Source organism: Vipera ursinii, assembly GCF_947247035.1.
Source record: "Vipera ursinii genome assembly, chromosome: 5".
Lineage (NCBI taxonomy): Eukaryota > Metazoa > Chordata > Lepidosauria > Squamata > Viperidae > Vipera > Vipera ursinii.
In genome coordinates, this window is record NC_139518.1 from 75,418,664 (window position 1) to 75,436,983 (window position 18,320).

Genomic DNA, 18,320 nt, shown 5'->3' on the forward strand with positions numbered 1-18,320 from the left:
CCAGGACAAGGTTTTTCTCACCTTTTAGACAGTTAAGCAGATGGTTTACCTATATCAGGATCACACCGTACTTTTTTCTTACCTTGGTAATGTTTATAGATGGCAAAGTACCAGCTTTAGCCCAGGTTTGTTCCACTTTATTTTCAGGTACAAACAGCTCAAGCACATCTTTAATTGCAGTGGAAGGAACAATGCTCTAGTAGAGGAATAAAAAGATAAAAGTCCTCTTGAAAAACATGGATTGGTTAGCACAAACCTGGAAAAAGTGAAGATGCTAGATTAGGGTTTGTTATTGAAAACCCTCACATGATGATACCTGTTCTTGCAAGAGCTCCACAATAGCCTGGATGCATTCAGTCACTGAAAAAATGTTGGTTTTCAGCACAAGTTCAGGGATTTCTGGTTTATCATACTCCGAATCAATTCCAGTGAATCCTAGAATAGTTGGATATTCATATATGTAAGACAATAAGATTATGTTCAGACTTCAAATCAAAGATCAAATAGGACATCCATAAGAGCAGTGGCTTTTGTGTCTTCTGTATTGACTGCTTTCAAAATCTCATCAGGTACTTCGCCATAATTTTTTTCCCTAGCTCAGGGGCAGGCAACCTTGGCTCTTTTAAGACTTGTGGACTTCAACTCCCAGATTCCTGAGTCAGCCCTGCTGACTCAGGAATTCTGGGAGTTGAAGTCCACAAGTCACAAAAGAGCTAAGGTTGCCTGCCCCTGCCCTAGCTAATATGGCTTTACAGCTACCTGTTGGAGCCTCACTTGCCAGCCGAATCACAAACTTGTTCAGCTTCATAGCTATTACCCAACCGTGTCATTCAAGTCAAATGACACGACAAATGCAAGAGTTCACCGAGTTTTGATGCCCTAAGACAGGGGTAGGCAACCTCGGCTCTTTTCTGACTCATGGACTTCAACTCCCAGAATTCCTGAGCCTGCTTGGCTGGCTCAGGAATTCTGGGAGTTGAAGTCCATGAGTCATAAAAGAGCCGAGGTTGCCTACCCCTGCCCTAGGATATTTGCAGATAAAAGCTAGTATCTAGGAGGAGGAATGTAAAGAAGGGAGATTATGTAGACAGTACATCCTGCAGCCAGGGTAAAATGATCAAACCTTTGATTTCTCCAGCTCGTGCTTTTTTGTACAGGCCTTTCACATCCCTACTTTCACAGATATTGAGAGGTGCATCCACAAAAACCTCAAAGAAAGGAAGTCCGGCTGTCTCGTGAATCTTCCGTGCATTCTCACGGTCCTGTAAAAAGGAGCAAAGTAACAATCAGTAATGTAAGTATCTTGCTATTCTCCTCCTCCTTTCTTCCATCTATTGCGCAGACATGAAGATATCTAAACAAACAGAGAAAGAAATATGTAACAGGACTGCTCAAGATGTTCTGGTTTTCCTCTCTCTCTCTCTCTGACAGATATACAGTTTTACCCATGTTTATTGGCCAAATAGATAAAAGGTTGGGTTACAGGGCCTGGAGTCTTCTTTTCACACGAACCTTCCAATTTTACTAATGCATTTTTTTTAAAAAAAAAACCTGGCTTGAGCCAGAGAGAAAGAAATGCCGGTACTGAGCAGAAGGACAGTAAAACGGCATCAAATTCCCACAAGTAAAATTTTGATTTATTGACTAGTGTCAAGCTAAATGAAACAGATGAAGTCCAGTGTTTCGGGAAAGTTTCCTGCTGGAGAAAGCTGGATTGGAAGATATTAGAAAGAAGTACGCGTAAGGATGTTACATTCCCAAAGAGAAAAATTTGTACGAGGAGACGGAATAAAAAAAGTATTTTTTTTAAAAGGACAGAATAACTTTCCAGACAGAGTTACCTTTGCAAAAGGAGAAATGAAACTAGTAATGCAAACTAAGCCAGCATCTGCAAATAGTTTGGCAACTTCAGCAATACGGCGGATATTTTCTTCTCGGTCATCAGCAGAGAAACCTAGATTCTTGTTGAGACCATGACGAATGTTGTCACCATCAAGAGAGTAGCAAGGGATGCCATGTACCACAAGGTATTCCTCAAGGGCAAACCCAATAGTTGTCTTACCAGCACCAGAAAGACCTGTTAATCATAGGTAAAATTAAAAAAATAAAAATAAAAATAAAAGCCGTGGTGGTCACTAGACCTATTAAAGCAGGGGTGTCAAACTGCCGGCCTGAAAGCCACGCCCATCCCATTGCCGGCAATTGCAAAACCGTCCCGATACGTTGCAGGACGTCACATGACGTCGCGAGTTTGACATGTTTGTTTCTTTAATGTAATGCAATAGAAATAAAAGCTTTTCTTGGATGGTAATTTCCTGAGCTAGGAGGGAACACAATACCTGTGAGCCATACTGTGCAGCCACGAAATCCACCTTTTGTGCCCAGAACTTGTCCTCTCTTGTTTCTGCTAACATGATGGGCTTGGTACACCACATTGGTAGACCTTTGGAGGTTCTGTGTATATAAACAACATAAAAAAATGTTGGCTTAGATTGTAAGCCGCCCTGAGTCTTTGGAGAAGGGCGGGATATAAATGGAATTAAAATAAAAAATAAATAAATAAAATAAAAATGCAGTAAAAGAGTGAACTCCAGTATTACGTTACAAAGCAGCACCCCAGGAAAAGTACATTATTCAAGCCTCAGAGAAAGGTACACCTGCATTCTAATATGCATACATGCATCTGCCTGTTCCTCATGTCTTTGTCTTCAAAAGTGTTGGCCTAAGGAAACTTTTCTTTAGGGTAAGGATTTCACTTGTCCTGAGTTAGTAATAAAGGGACAGAGGAACAAAACATTTCATAGAAGACTCTGAAGCTCATTATCACAATTTGGCCCATTAGCTTTAAGTGTAGTTTACAGTTCTCCATGCCCGCAATGTCAACAATCGGGGGGGGGGGGGAGGATTTAGCCAATTACTCGTCCCAGCTTCTGCCAACCTAGCAGTTCGAAAACACGTAAAAATGCAAGTAGAAAAACAGGGACCACTATGGTGGGAAGGTAACAGCGTTCCATGCGCCTTTGGCATCCAGTCATGCCGGCCACATGACCACGGAGACATCCTTGGACAAGCGCTGGCTCTTCGGCTTTGAAACGGAGATGAGCACCGGCCCCTAGAGTTGGAAACGACTAGCATGCATGTGTGGGGGAACCTTTACCTTTTTAAGGACATTGAACAGGTTGCAGATATGTAGCAATGGAAGGAAGTATCTTTTAAAAAAAAAGCCAAAAGTAGCTGGTGGAAACAGAAAAGTTTCTCATTCTTACTGCAGAGGTCCCCAACCTTTCTGGCTCAATGGACCCCTGGCAGGGCTGGCAGTGGGAGGGGGGCCGCAATGGTTTCATGCACACAGTCTAGATCCCATGCATGGGCAAATGAAACTTTGCACACTCACCCACCGCTTGTGCGGCCTGGTTCCCAACAGGCCATTGACTGATACTGGTCCAGGACTGGGAAATGGGGACCCCTGTCCTTATTAATTTAATTTTTAAAATTTTTTAATCCCATTTATATCCCGCCCTTCTCCGAAGACTCAGGGCGGCTTACAATCTAAGCACAAATCAAATGTGCTTAACAATAGCCTTCATTCTATGTATATGCCTGCTTATTAGGGCTTTTGCCCCGCCCCGCCCCAAGCGGCATTATTACAAAGTCAGCTTAATTGCCCCCAACAATCTGGGTCCTCATTTTACCTCCCTCGGAAGGATGGAAGGCTGAGTCAACCTTGAGCCTGGTGGGACTCGAACCTGCACTAATTGCAGGCAGCTGGTGTTACTTAAGGAGGCATTAGCCCACTGCTCCACCAAGGCTCTTATTGTATTTACACTTTGACTTCAAGCTTTTAAAACACTTGGATAGAACATTAAGATCGTTCTTTTTCTCACAGGATAGCAAACCATACTTGATATAGTTGAACTGACATTGATCTAATTTTGCATAGGATTATACTGTCAAATGCATCATTCTTACTAAATAAAAAAATCCGGGACTTAACAACTGTCGATAAAAAAGACAAAAAAGTCTGGATAGAGGATGTTACAGAACCTGTAGGCATCAGCACAGAAGAAGAAAAAAATGGAGAAAATTACAAAGTACAAAGAGCTGCAAATAGAAATAGAATGACTGTGGCGGAAGAAAGCAAAGGTGGTAACAATAGTGCCCTTTCTTAACTTCTCTTTTTATTAGTTTATAGTATAAAACATAAAAACAAATAATAGGAAAAATAGGGGAGGAAAAAGGGAAAGGAGAGTGTAGAAAAGAAGAGAAAAAAGAAAGAAAAGGCATTGACTTGCGACTCCCTTTGGTGCAATAAAATAAAATAGTAACATCAAACCACAACTTTTTACTTTTACATAATAGTATAAACTAGCCATATATCAACAAATCTAATTGGTAAAACCCAAAATCAAAGTTCCATTTTTTGTCCACCTGAAGCACAAACTCCAAGAAGAAACAAAAGTAGTTATGTTTTTTTCTTTCTTTCATCAAAGCAGTCAATTTAGCCATCTCCGCTAACTCCATCGACTTTTGCAGCCATTTGTCTATTGTGGGGATCAAAGTCCTTCCATTTTTGTGCACAAAGTAATCTTAAATCAAATTCTTAAAGTGACTATAAAAATAAAACCTGAAAATTTTCTTTTTGGTTTAATGGAAAAAGACTTGGAAAAGATTTGGAACTTTAATGGTAGTAGCAATAGTAATTTTTGCATGCAATCCCAAAACATCTGAAGCACCATATGAACACCACTGCATCGACAAAATAACTGTCATTCAATTGCAAAGGGCAGCTTTACCGTATTTTCCGGCGTATAAGATGACTTTTTAACCCATGAAAATCTTCTCAAAAGTTGGGGGGTCGTCTTATACGCCCAGTTGTCTTATACGCCGGAAAATAGTACATAAATCAATCGAGCGTCCCCGTTCTTGCAAAGCAACTTCAAGCCTCCTTAGTCCAGTCCCCCCTCCCTGATTCTCCCTTCCCACCCCCAAGACCCTCTAAGCCCCTTCCCCTCCCCCTTGCAAACACCAGACCCTGGGAGCGGCAGGAAGCCCCTCCTCCTCACCCAAGCGGCATCTGAGCATAAGCAGAGCGTGCCCTGCTACCCGCTATCTCTCCCGGCAGTCTGGACAGCGGTACTTGGCAGCCTGGCACCCCTCTTGCCCGCAGACCACGCAGTGGCCCTCGCCAGCCGGCCTCAGCATGGCTGCCCCAAGCCCGGCTCTCCAGCGCGTCTTCCGGGCCTGCCTGGCTGACCGCCTCCTGGGCGGAGCTTGGCTCCAGACGCACGGCTGCTCCGTCTGCAAATGTGCTCTCAAAGCCAGATTGCACTCAGCTGTGCAGGCTGCCGAAAGGCGGGGACTCGGAGTTCCTGCAGTGGTTGCGGCTTCTGGCGTGCCGTTTGCAGAGTCTGGCCTGGAAGAGCATGTCATGTGAACACAGCTCTTGCGTTTATTCCAAAGGGTGGGTGGAAGGAAAATCCCCTTTGGGCTTCAAAAGGGAGGCTTTGCACCATCTGCATCAGACGGGGCTGAATCGGGCTTGTGTCGGACACTTGGCAACTGGCATGTAAGTATTTTCCGGCGTATAAGACGAAAAATCTTGAAAATCTTTTCAAAAGTCGGGGGTCGACTTATACGCCGAGTCGTCTTATACGCCGGAAAATACGGTACTTGGAACAGCTAAAATCTTGCAACAATACCTTTAAAACCATCAAACAACATCTGCTTGTCCCAGGCCCCTGCAAAGGACCCAAAAGGGGTAAAAACATCAAATCCAGTCTAAACATCTCCCTGACTTTGCAACCAACTTAAATAAATATTATTCTAAATACAATCCTCATTAACTCCTACAGCTATGCTAGAAAGTAGGTCAATATTTTGATTCCCATACTGAAGGGTGCAAAGAGAAAATATGGCTTTTCTAGATGACCTAAAGAGATTTATCCGGGAAGAAAAAAACTGAACAGAGGTTTTCCACCTCACATGTTCTGCTTCCCCAGTACCACAAATCTTCTTGGTTTGGAACCCAAATCCAGTTCTTATCCTCTTCCAATTGCTCAAGCAGTTTGCCCAGGAGATTGCAGTATTGCTCAAGATAGGAGTGGACTCTGTATGTTATTGGAACCCCTTGGCTTGCAGAAATTCCATCTGAGTCCAGAATCCCTTTTTGACCTCTTCCCCCCCCCCCCCGTTTAGCTGAATCATTCTTAAAGAGACAGAACTCCTTAATGACTGCATTTTAAGCACTGTGACTCCATAGCCCTAATTTATTCCTCTCCTCCCCCCTAATGTCTTGGAATCAATTGCCATCAATAAAGCCAAGAATCAGAATGCTGTTTAGGTTTTTTCATGTTTGTTTTTCATGGATAGATTAACATTTTTATGTGGCTTTAGATTTTCTAAATATTCCTGGGAAGTCTGATTTGAAACAACAGCTAGAGCACGCCAACTTTATTTCTGAGTAAGAATTTTATAATAGAATTTTAAGTATGAATCTTATTATGATTGTACTATAACCTTAAAACAACAACAATTCTACCGGTGGAGAAATGCTTCTGAAAACTGACAGAAGAAAAAACTATTTTAGCAATTTATAATCAAAACCTCGCTTTATATTTTTTAAAATAATTTTATTAAGCTTATCAAAATATAAAGTGCAAATGAAAATTAAAGTAGTGGGGAAATGGGGGAAAGAAATGTAGGGCAAAGAGGAAAAAAGAAAAGAAAAGCTTTGACTCTCAAGTCTTTTTAGCATAGTAGAATAAAATAAAATTACAACAACTTTTTACTTTTACATACTTAATATGGATTAGCCACTTGTATAACAACAAACGTATCAGCAAAACCCAAAGTTGAAGTTTCATTCATTTCCTCTGTCAAGCATAAAATCCAGAAGTGGTTTCCAAGCAGAAACAATGTTGGATCTAGTCTTTTTTTATTAGAACAATTAATTTAGCCATCTCTGTAAGCAATGGCACTTTTCCCATCCATTGTGGGAATTAAAGTATCTTTCCATTTTTGTGCATAAATCATTCTTGCTGCTGTCAGCATATTATATAACAAAAAGGTTCCAGATTTTTATAAAGTTCTTTGTCCTTTAAATCTAAAAGCTTCTGATTTAATTTTTATATTCACTTTAAGAATCTTCTGCATTAAAATATGAATCTTACCATAGTAGTTCTTTGCTAAAACCTAGCTATATGTCATTCCTAAAACTAAAAGTTGTTACGCAAGCATTAAGATTGTGAAATAGCGGGATGTGTATTGTGGCCTTGAGGCTTTTTAATGGCACATCTGTATCCCAGATGAAAGTGTTTGGATGAAACATAGACGGGGGCTACAAATCTCAGATTTCTCAATTAATATAACCAAAGGTTAACTGGGAGTTGGGGAATTACAGTCCCAACACATCTGGAGACAACGAGATTGGGGAAACCCGATAGGACGTTCTGTGTCAGAACGGAACATGGAACAAGATGTTCTGCTTGAACTTTCCCAAGCGGGCAGCAGCACTATCATTCAATACAAACATCAAAAAAATGTTTGCCCTGTTCACCGCCCTGAGTCCTTCGGGAGAAGTGCGGTATACAAATAAAAATAATAAATAAATAAATAAATAAATAAATAAATACTGTAGAATTGCTAGGTTATTCTGTCTTCTCTCTGGTTGCACAGGGCCTCTTTGTCATCTACAGAAAGTGAACAGCTTCGGCAGAAACCTCACAGTTTCAGCTAAGATTCCACATCACTGCCAAATCAGACGGGATTTCATTCAATACAGTTTGAGGAAACAGTAGGGAAACTATTTTACCCACGGGTATGAATCTTAGCACTTTCCTCTTATTAATGTTGGCACGGTTATACCAGATTTTCCTTCTACAAACATGGAACATGTGATGTCTCATAAGAAAGTCAACCCAACCGTCATCCTCAAACAAGCAGTGATTCAGACTAGACTAGACTGATCCCTCATTTTGCATCTGCAAGCTGAGCAAAATTGTACTTTTTAGTGCACTTATTTTTCGGCCAATCGGGATGTGAAATCAAGGAAAGTTTACCTCTTTCATCTGTGAAACTAGTAAACTAAAAATTACAACCAAGCATTTAAATATTTATCAAAGCTGCATTCAGAATAATTACATAATTTTTTAAAAATTATATTAGGGTCATTTCTGCTCTTATAACAGCTTTATAATAACACCAGGCCACAATTAAAATGACATAAGGGCTTCCTGCATTATTATTACCTTGGTACAATGTTAGTTGGAAGACTCTAGAAGACATGACAAAGAGCTAGTCTAGTGCAAGACAACTATAAGGAAAAAGGTTACCACAAAGGACAAAGAAGCAGATCTGTGACAAAGCAGATATTGATTTCTTAATGGAAGCAGAGGTTTGATAACAGAATCAGCTACCAAAAAAAGGTAGATGATTTCTTCTTTGCTAGATGCATTAAATGCCATTCCTGAACTCAGTAAAAGTTGGATACCCATTTTGGCAGGGGAATTCTGGGAACTGAAGTCCATATATCTAAAAGTTGCTAGGTTTGAGAAACTGAGAACAATCTGCTCTGGTTTCCAAATAATTTGTGAGAACAAAGCAAGCTGGGAATTCAGTCCCAATTCACAGAATTCCATGTTGGGAAAGGGCTGGATTAGAGGAAACAATAAGATAAAAAAATCGTGATCTCAGTAATGTTACATGGTGTGCTAAATATGAATTACCCTGCCCATTTTTATAATTGGCCTGCAATTATGAATCGGCATTTTATGGCAGCAATAATTTTTTTTGCCAATAACGCAAAACATTATGCTTTGGCAAGACATTTTTATAGCATAATGATGACTTTGGATTTTCTTCAAGAGATGACAAATGGTTTATATCAGTATGATTTTACTGGCTTTCAGAAAAATAAAAATAGCACGGCCTTTATCATTTTTTAAACAAAACCATAGGCTCAATTAAATGCTATTTTCTCTTATTGCAAATAAATTGATTTTTTAAATCATTTCTGCAAAATGATGGTGTGTGGAAACCTGTAAATAGAATATGTCTGAAACCTTGAATCAATGGTACCTAAATTGAACGAGTTCTAGGGAAGCAGTCATAGGCTATAAAAGCTCATAAAAGCATTGATCTATACTTTTTATTTTACAACATTACAAAACTAAAATTGAAATATTGGAAATGATTATTTCTCCTATGGCAGCTTTATGAAACTGTGACCTGCTTCAATTAAAATAACTGAAATGCACTGAAAGAGAACTATATAAAGTCTATATTTCATCAATGTAGAATAAATCTCTATTAATAGTGGAAGCTACAAGTAATTTAAAATATTTATTAAATTTATATGGCCTCCTGACGCCAATAGTTGTCATTCTGTGCAGTGTACAATCAATAAACAAGAAGAAAATAATAGTTAAAAATAACAACAAACATTAATGGGTGACCAGAACCCAAATTTCTATTATAGTCCTCTAGAAAAGAACTCAAGTCAACTTGGGTCAAACTCTGGGTTAATAACCAGGTTATTTAACAGAATAACAAAATAATACAGCTGGAAGGGACCTTGGAGGTCTTCTAGTCTTCTAATCCCATGCTGAAGCAGGAGATTAGCATTTCAGACAAATGGTTGTCCAATCTCTTCTTTACAACCTCCAATTGTTTTTCTCCAACCTAGAACTACGAGAACCTTAGTTATAGCCTTTCCAAAGGCCAGGAGGGTGAAGTCAACTATATTTTCAGGGAGAAGGGTGCAGATTCATTCCAGAGGCCTTGAATTTGTTTGTTAGTAAAATTTATTAGCTACCCACCTTGTCATAGAGGGCCTCTGAGTGGTTTACAACAAGGGTCCCCAACCTATGGGCTGCAGCCCACTACCAGGCTGTGGTCTACTGGCCACTGGGCCACAGGACAGGATGGCCAGTGCGCGCACTCACCCGTTTGCGCATGTGCGAGGGGCTAGCGGCAGCTGCTAGTGGCTACTGCCTGTGCAAATGGGGCCGCTAGCACACCCGGGGGTTGCACAGCCCATTTGCGCATGCACGTTGGGGGTGGCTGATTGATTGATTCACAACAGATCCAACCCTTTCCCCCCTCATCATATTTCCTCCTCCCATCTTTTTAGCTAGGTTGATTTTATAATATTTATAGTATTGTATTTATAGTATTATAATTTTAATATTGTAAACCAGAGGTCACTAACATTTTCATGCTGGTGGCCCAGAGGGAAAGGGAGCAGCTGGTAAATTTGTCTGTGCGCGTGGGGTGGCACAGCATGCGCCCCCAGGATGAACAGGTTTATGACCCCTGGTTTACAATATTAAAAGATAAAACTGTATAATTTATAATAATATAAATACAATACTATAAATATTATAAAAATCAACCTAGCTAGCTAAAAAGATGGGAGGAGGGAATATGATGAGGGGGGAAAGGGTTGGATCTGTTGTGAATCACTCAGCCACCCCCAACATGAAGACCCTTCGTTGGCGCTCCAAGCCAACTGGCAAAACCAGTTCCTTAAGCTCTTACATAAAGTCAAGCAGCATTGAAGCTGACCTCATTTCGGGTCCCAGCTTTATCAGTTATGAGGCCAAGTCCATGCTCGCATCTTCCCACGTTTTGTAGAAAACAAACCAACAGATACAAAAGGTCAATAGCAAAATAATGTTTGAGAACTCTGCAAATTATGAAAACGTCACGTTATGACTAATCAAGAAGATACAACTAAGTATATCATGGTATGCTGAATTCTGCACAGTGCACAGGGTTGGAGTTGATGGGCTCTTAGATCCCTTCCAACTCTATGGTTTTGTTTTATTTTTAAGGAGGACCATATTGACAGTAAGGGACGCGGTGGCTCAGTGGGTTAGGATGCTGAGCTTGTCGATCAGAAGGTCGGCAGTTTGGCGGGTCGAATCCTGAGTGCTGCGTAACAGACTGAGCGCCTGTTACTCGTCCCAGCTTCTGGCAACCTAGCAGTTTGAAAGCACGTAAAAATGCAAGTAGAAAAATAGGGACCACTACGGTGGGAAGGTAACAGTGTTCCGTGTGCCTTTGGCGTCTTGTCATGCCAGCCACATGACCATGGAGACGTCCTTGGACAAGCGCTGGCTCTTCAGCTTTGAAACGGAGACGAGCACCGGCCCCTAGAGTCGGAAACGACTAGGACGCATGTGCGGGGGAACCTTTACCTTTACCTTATATTGACAGTATTCATCTAGAAAGATAAGAACCCTTCTATGTAAGAAGTTGGTGCTAGTTGAAAGGCAGCAGCTTTGGAGCTTAATGAATTTTGGCTCGGCTCCTAATGGCCTTGATATTGATTTGTTTCTCCATCAAGGGAACTCTTGCATCATTGATTCTCCTAACTCCCAAGTTTCAGCCACACTAAGCAATCCTTTAGTATCTGTTTAGCAAGAGTAAAATAAATCAGTACTATTTCTATCTGATGGGTCCTATTCTTAAGCAGTCATAGAGACTGGGGAAGAACAAAGAGCAAGTTTTACTTGTTCTTTATGTTTTTCTTTTCTTTTTTGCCAAAAGTGGGGGCGTGAAGGATATTACTGATTTGTGTGTGTGTGTGAATGAGTGATATGGAAACACTGATGTTACAGAAGCCCTTTCCCCAGAAGACCATGTTTAGAATTTAGTCCCTGTTGTACCTCACAACCTTGGTTGGAGACACTGTGAATTTGCCTGGTTTCAAAACAGATAGCTTGATTTCATATTACTTTTGGGGCACCTGCTAGGATTTTTAATACAGGAAGAATGGCAGCTTGATAGCCAGGCTGCTTCATCTCATTAGAAATTCTCCTTCCCCTTCAACTCAAGAGACCAACTGAACATAACGTGTACTAAAAGACAAACGGAGCCGAGGGATTTATTGCCTTCCTTTTGTACGTGGACTTTTTTGTTACTCTTAAGTCATTAAATTTCAAATTTGGCAAATTTAAGATGTGCGAACTTCAGCTCCCAGAATTCCCCAGCCAGCATGAATTGAAGTCCACACATGGTAAAGTTGTCAAGTTTGAAAAGCATTGCTATAGGGTTTGGGAAGATTAAATGAATTTTGGAGGTCAGCTACAGCGAGATATATATGTGGTATCAGAGTTTAGCAGTCAGCAGGAATGAATATAATCAACAGGTTTGTTTCAAAGTATTTTTGGAGATGGTGCTGTCTGAATGACAACATAATGTTCAGGGTTGATATCAGCTGCAATCTATTGTCATTAAATCTGTTGGCAGGAAGTCATCAAATTATCTACTTTCATAATGCAATCTTTTTCAACTTCATGCCACTCCATGAGTGTATTGGGAATACAAATTCTGAGATTTTATTTTTTAAAATAAATCTGATTCGCCTTTGGAATATCTGCAGGACTTGGAAGAACCAGTTCAAACCTGCCATGGTACCCAAAAATGTCCAGCTAAGGCCTTGAGTAAGACACAACAACAGTCATTGGCAGCTGGTAGCCTTTGATCATGACAATTCCCAAAGCAGGGGCATCCTCAAGGATTCTCTGGCACTGTGGGAATTCTAATTCTAATTTATATGGATGAAAGCAACAAATTTGAGAAGGCTGATATAATACACGAGCACCCAACATTTGTTCAGAAATACAGCATTGGGGTAGTTCTGAGGGAGAATAAGTTAATTTACTGGTGTCCTCTTGACAAAACACTGTCAGAAGTATGTTCAATCATCCTTCAAGCACATAGGGAATCAACCGTTGCCACTTTTGTTTGCACATAAATCCCTACTTTCCTAGTTGTAGGAGAAGCCATAGACCTGGGCTGCCCTCCTCCTGGCCTTTCTAATCATTCTCTGCTCCTACTGTAGCTCAGAAAACCTTTTTGTCTCCCAGCTCCTAAATTGTTCCAATAAACCATTTGGTTTGCTATCCAAAGGTGCTTTATCTAAAGTACCTTTGGACAGCAAACCAAATGGTTTTTATTTATCCAAAGCACCTTTGGGGCAGCCATAAACTGACTGAGAATCTGCCTATACATTTGGTAGAATTTCTTTCACAGCCCCCTTTTAATTACTATTATTTTTAAATGATTTTTTAAAAAATGATTTGTATGATATTTATAGAGGATCCACCCAAAGCTTATGCTGTTGGGTGGAGTATAAATTGAAGAAAAATAAATAAATAGGCAGGCAAAAAATATTAAGAGGGAGAAAGATACACCCACTTATATCCCACCAAAAGGAAGAATCTGCATAGCCTCCCTTTAGGCCAAAACAAAGTAACACAAGCTTCTATAATAGGATCACTGTTTCTAGGAGATTATTATAGGAAAAGGAGAAGTGGATTGAATGTGGCATTTCTTCCATGACCAGTCAGAGCCTGAGTATGAGTTGAAGGAGTCTTTTTAAGCGCAGGCAAATAAACAGGAGAAACCACTTAAATCAGTCAGTCCATTGATTGCGCTTGTTCAGGACTGCCATGTTATTCAGTACTGAGGCATTCACCACTTCTATCTGGAAATGCCAAGCACCAAGTGTGCTTACAAAGCATGCCCTGTATTGCTAAGGAACCATGAACCTTTCCCTCTTTTCCTCACTACCTTAAACAAGCCTGAGATTCAACTCGATTCGCCTTTGTCCAACAGTGACCCATCACAGGATATTATCTTTGTTATCTCTATGTTAACTCAAAGTAGACAAAACAGTCTTTATGATTATCCATCTGTTTGGAAGACATTATGTTAAGTATCTTCTCCTGGTACGATACTCTTGCAAACCAGTAAAAATAAACTTCCTGCTTTTAGGCTGCGGACGTTTAAGTGCAGTGTTCAGGCAAAATCAGCCTTAAATAAGCTTCACAGTTAGATATACTGCAGTCACATATAAAGAATAAGCCAAGATGTTTAAATCATGCTATTGAACAAGTCACAACGTCTTGGTTCATACATAATACTAAACCATCATGTGTGGAAGGTCACGCACCAAGCTTTGGGAAAATTTAGAAGATAGTGTTACTTGTTAAGTCAGGCAGAGTGTACACACAACATTATTATAATTTTCAATGGACATCAGTGATGAACTGGAGAGCTTCTGTCTGTGGTCTCACTGTAGCTGGGGTCTGTTGCGAGATGACTAGAAATATGGCCTTCCTTCGTAGGTTTGGCATCAAAAATTCCATCATGTGAAATTGCAATGTACAGTTGTGATGTAATAATTTCAATCTTCTAAGCATTTCTATTATACAAATAAAAACCAATGCAATTATAAAAAAGTGCAAAAAAGAGAATTTAAAAATAAAGCATGAGAACATAGCAAAGAAAAATATATAAATAACTTACCCTTCATTATAATATGCTTTGCTGTTTATTACAAAAATGAATGTTCTAACTGCTTAATTAATTCAATGTTAATTAAAAGTTTGATTTAGCTAATTCAAATTAAGTGTCTGAATTAGCAAAGACTTCTTAGGAATAATCCCGTTCAAAGAAAACATTTTTTTCCCTCAAGGAATTCAGCTGGCCTTGAAAGAGTAATGCCATTTGTCTCATATCTGCAATAACTTGAGAACAGTGTGTGCATGTTTAATTATGTGTTTATTGTTTTATCCATAACAAGGCAGAGATTTCAGATGCAGCCAGTTTCTCTCTTACTTCCCTGTCTCACACACTGGCAATATTTAGGACAAATTTCTGGATGCTTGATGCCGACTTTATCAATGACTAATTCTTATTAAAGAATCAGTTTGATGTATTAATTAAAGCACTAGCTAGAAACCAGCAGACTATGGTTTTAGTTCTGCCTTTAGTACAAAGCCAGCTAGGTGGCCTTCAACTGTCCACTCTTTCTCAATCCTGGGAAGAACACAAGGGTAAGCCACTTCTGAAATCTTGCCAAGAAAACTGCAGGGATGTGTCATTGGAGTTGCCAGGAGTTAATATTGACTTGAAGGCAAATGTGTATGCGTATGTACCGACAGAAGAGAATATTTGTGGCTTAGGATTAAACTGTGAGGTCCTTGGTTCTCTCTGAACTTGGTTGTTTTCTTGAAGACATTTCATTGCCAAACTAGGCAACATCATCAGTGCTAGTAATCAAGTGGGGTTTGCTTTTATTATATATATTAGACGCTTGCCCTTTCAGTCTTGATGAGAGAAGTCTCCTTGGTTCCTTGATCAAGCTGTTATTGACTGTTAGCTTGTTTGTCTGCATTGGAAGCTTCTTGATCGGGATATTGTCTACTTCTCGATTGTTGGTCTAGTGCTAATGTTGGTGTTAGTCTCTGCTCATACAAGTATTGATTACGTAAGGAGCGTTTTTGGGGGGCTTTTTGAATGTCTTTTTTGAGTTGTATATAGATAGCATAGAGATAAACAACAGCTATACAAACTCAACAGAACACTAAGGATCTTCCTCAAGAACTATATGGGATTATGGAAGACAACAATAGAAGCAACTCAAGACCGCTCAAACAACTGGCCCTCAAATGGGTCATATACTAGCTGATGCACTGTCCTCACTGCTCTTCTGCATAGGCTTGAATGCCCTCCGCCATATAACCGACAAGAAGTGGATACAGATATATTTTCAAGAGTGTAACTATATATCAGCCACCTCCTCTATATCTGGGATCCCCAATCCCCGGTCCGTGGACCAGTACCAAGCCGTGGCATGCCAGTAACTGGGCCACACAAAGAAGCAAAGCCCCATCTGTGGGATGCAGGCAGCACACAAAAACACCACCCCCTACGGTCCGTGAAAAAACTTCTCGCCACAGAACCGGTCCCTGGTACCCCTGGTTGGGGACCTCTGCTCTAAATGGATGTCAGTAAGCTATATGCTAAGAGTGACTAAAACACTGACTCACTGATCCTATTAGCACAAAGCTACAGTGAGAACATTAGAATGTCATTTGGACTGAAGAAATATGGCCAGATGGTAATCAAGAGAGGATGGAGTGGAACTATCAGTGGCCCACATAGCAGACATACAGACCAGTTATAAGCATCTTGATATCCCACACATGGGATTCACAATGAGAAGGTAAGAAAGACAGCAACATCCAAGTACCACCAAAGTACAAGACAACTGAAGAGCCAACTAAGTGGGAAGAACCAGCCCATAACAATTTATGCCCTCTCAGTCAGTCAGATACCTGCTGGTATAGTGAGCTAACCAAAGAAGGACACGGAAGCTGATGATGTGAAGACCCAGAAACTCCTCACAACAAGTCCAACACCCAGAAAACGTACACCAGCCAGAAAGAGGATGAGTGGGGTCTAGTGAGTGTCAAAGCCACTGTCCTGGATAAAACCCAGAGCATGCAGGAGTACATCAGTTAGATGGCAGTTGAAGATGAGCTGCTCAGAAAAAGCATGAAGCATCAGCAGACATGGGAGGAAAATCAAGTGAAGGACGTGCCATGCAAAACAAGAGTCTGCACGGAAAGTATCATCAACAGATAACTAAGGTGGTAGACATCATGAAATCTTACAAGTGGCTGGACTAAAAGACGGCACTGAGGCACTGATCCTAGAAGCACAAGAACAGGCATTAGGCACCAGATCCAAAGGAGCAGGGGTTTACTAAACTAGACAGGACCCAAGATGCAGACTATTCAGAAAGGCCTCAGAGACAATCCAACACATAGAGGCATGGTGTAAGATGCAGGCAGGAAGAACATATGCCCTGAATGACGCATCCAAGAAGCTGGCATTTTGTATAGGAACATCTGCACAGTGTACAGAGGCTAGACCCGCTCAAGTCAAGATGGGGCATTCCATAGAAGGTTGTGGAGAATAACAAAGCAACAATCCTGTGGGACTTCCAGATGCAGACAGGCAGGCAGGTACTGGCCAATCAACCAGACATCATGATAAGAGACAATGACCAGAAGACAGTAGTGATGATAAATGTAGCAGTGCCAAGTGTCAGCAATATAAGGAAGGAGTATAAGAAGGTGAGGAAGTACCAGGGCCTGAAGGAGGAACTAGAGCAGAGCTCCCCAACCTTTCCGGCTTGGCGGCCAGGAAGGAAAGGGAGGGGCAGGGAAATGAGTGCACATGTGCAAATCGGCACACAAACGATGGTGGCGGTAGCGTGCATGCATGCACAAGCAGGCTGCCGCACCCTCTGGCACCCATGCACATTTTCAAGCAGGCCACTGGCACCTGGGCACATGCGCAAATGGGCCGCTAGAGCCCACGTGATGCTGGCAGCGGTGCTAGCATCCACACTCATGCACAAATGCGCACTGGGCCACAGCCCATAGGTTGGAGACCCCTGAACTAGAGAATAGGTGGAAAGTAAAGGCCAAAGTAGTCTCAATGGTAAGAGGAGCAATCAGGGCTGTGACTTCTAAACTGGAGGAGTGACTCCAACAGATCCCAGGAACAACATCAGAGCTCTCTGTCAAAAAGTGTGCAGTGCTAGGAACAGCTAAGATGCGGCAGAGAACCCTCAAACTCCCAGACCTCTGATAGAGGACTTGAGATTGAGGAAGACACAGAACACCCATAATGGTGAGAAGGGGGATTTTTATTCATTCATTCTGTGGCTGAAGTTAACTACAACCTGAATCTCCTTTTTACTAATCCAAGGGTCTTCAAACTTGGCCCTTTTATGACTTGTGGACTTCAAATCCCAGAATTCCTCAGCCAGGCACACTGGCTGAGGAATTCTGGGAGTTGAAAAGTCGAGAAGTCATAAAAGGGCCACGTTTGAAGACCCCTGTACTAGTCTAACCTCTTAAACACAATCCCACACTGCGAGGGAACCAACAATCTCCATTGTCTGACAATTTAAACTGCAATTTATAATCTTGAGTGGAGTTTCTGGACCATGTTTAAAAACATTTGTAGTCATTTTTTTCCTAGCCACCTTTTTGTACCAATGAAGAGAATTTTCAAAGACTCATTCTCTTCGGTGGTTTTTTTGATGGATCCCAGGGAAAACATTGTCCAATAATTTCCCCCCCCTCAGCTCTACTTTTTATAATGTTGTTCCTTCAAACTGCACCCTAAATATTTTATTATTTGCAGCTAGCTTCAAAACCCTGATTAATCAAGGAATCCTAGTCAGACTCAAGTTAGTTTGTTAGATTTTCTTCCCACTTTTATTTTTGGTTCAGCAGAGAGTAAATGCTCCTGCCTCTTATTTTTCCCACAACCTTATAAAATGGTTGGCCTGCAAAAGAGTAACTGGCTCAAAACACCCAGCCGACTTTCATGGTTAAGAAAGGATTAATTTTCTGTCTAGTCCAGCACTTTAGCTGCTACTGAAATACTGCTGAATCATATTAAAGGGAAAGGCTAAGATTTCCATGAACTATGATGCAAAAAGGGAT

General features: G+C 40.9%; 1 protein-coding gene across 1 annotated transcript in view; it reads right to left on the bottom strand.

Moving 5' to 3' along the window:
* The window catches only part of PAPSS2 (3'-phosphoadenosine 5'-phosphosulfate synthase 2), a 40,176-nt gene that overhangs the window by 13,874 nt on the left and 7,982 nt on the right, over positions 1–18,320 (bottom strand). The window contains exons 2-6 of the mRNA XM_083365015.1: positions 2,340–2,454; positions 1,842–2,077; positions 1,124–1,262; positions 317–435; positions 83–196 (exon numbers count right to left, since the gene is read on the bottom strand). Coding sequence (XP_083221141.1) covers positions 83–196; positions 317–435; positions 1,124–1,262; positions 1,842–2,077; positions 2,340–2,454 — 723 coding nt within the window. The remainder of the gene's footprint in view (positions 1–82; positions 197–316; positions 436–1,123; positions 1,263–1,841; positions 2,078–2,339; positions 2,455–18,320) is intronic.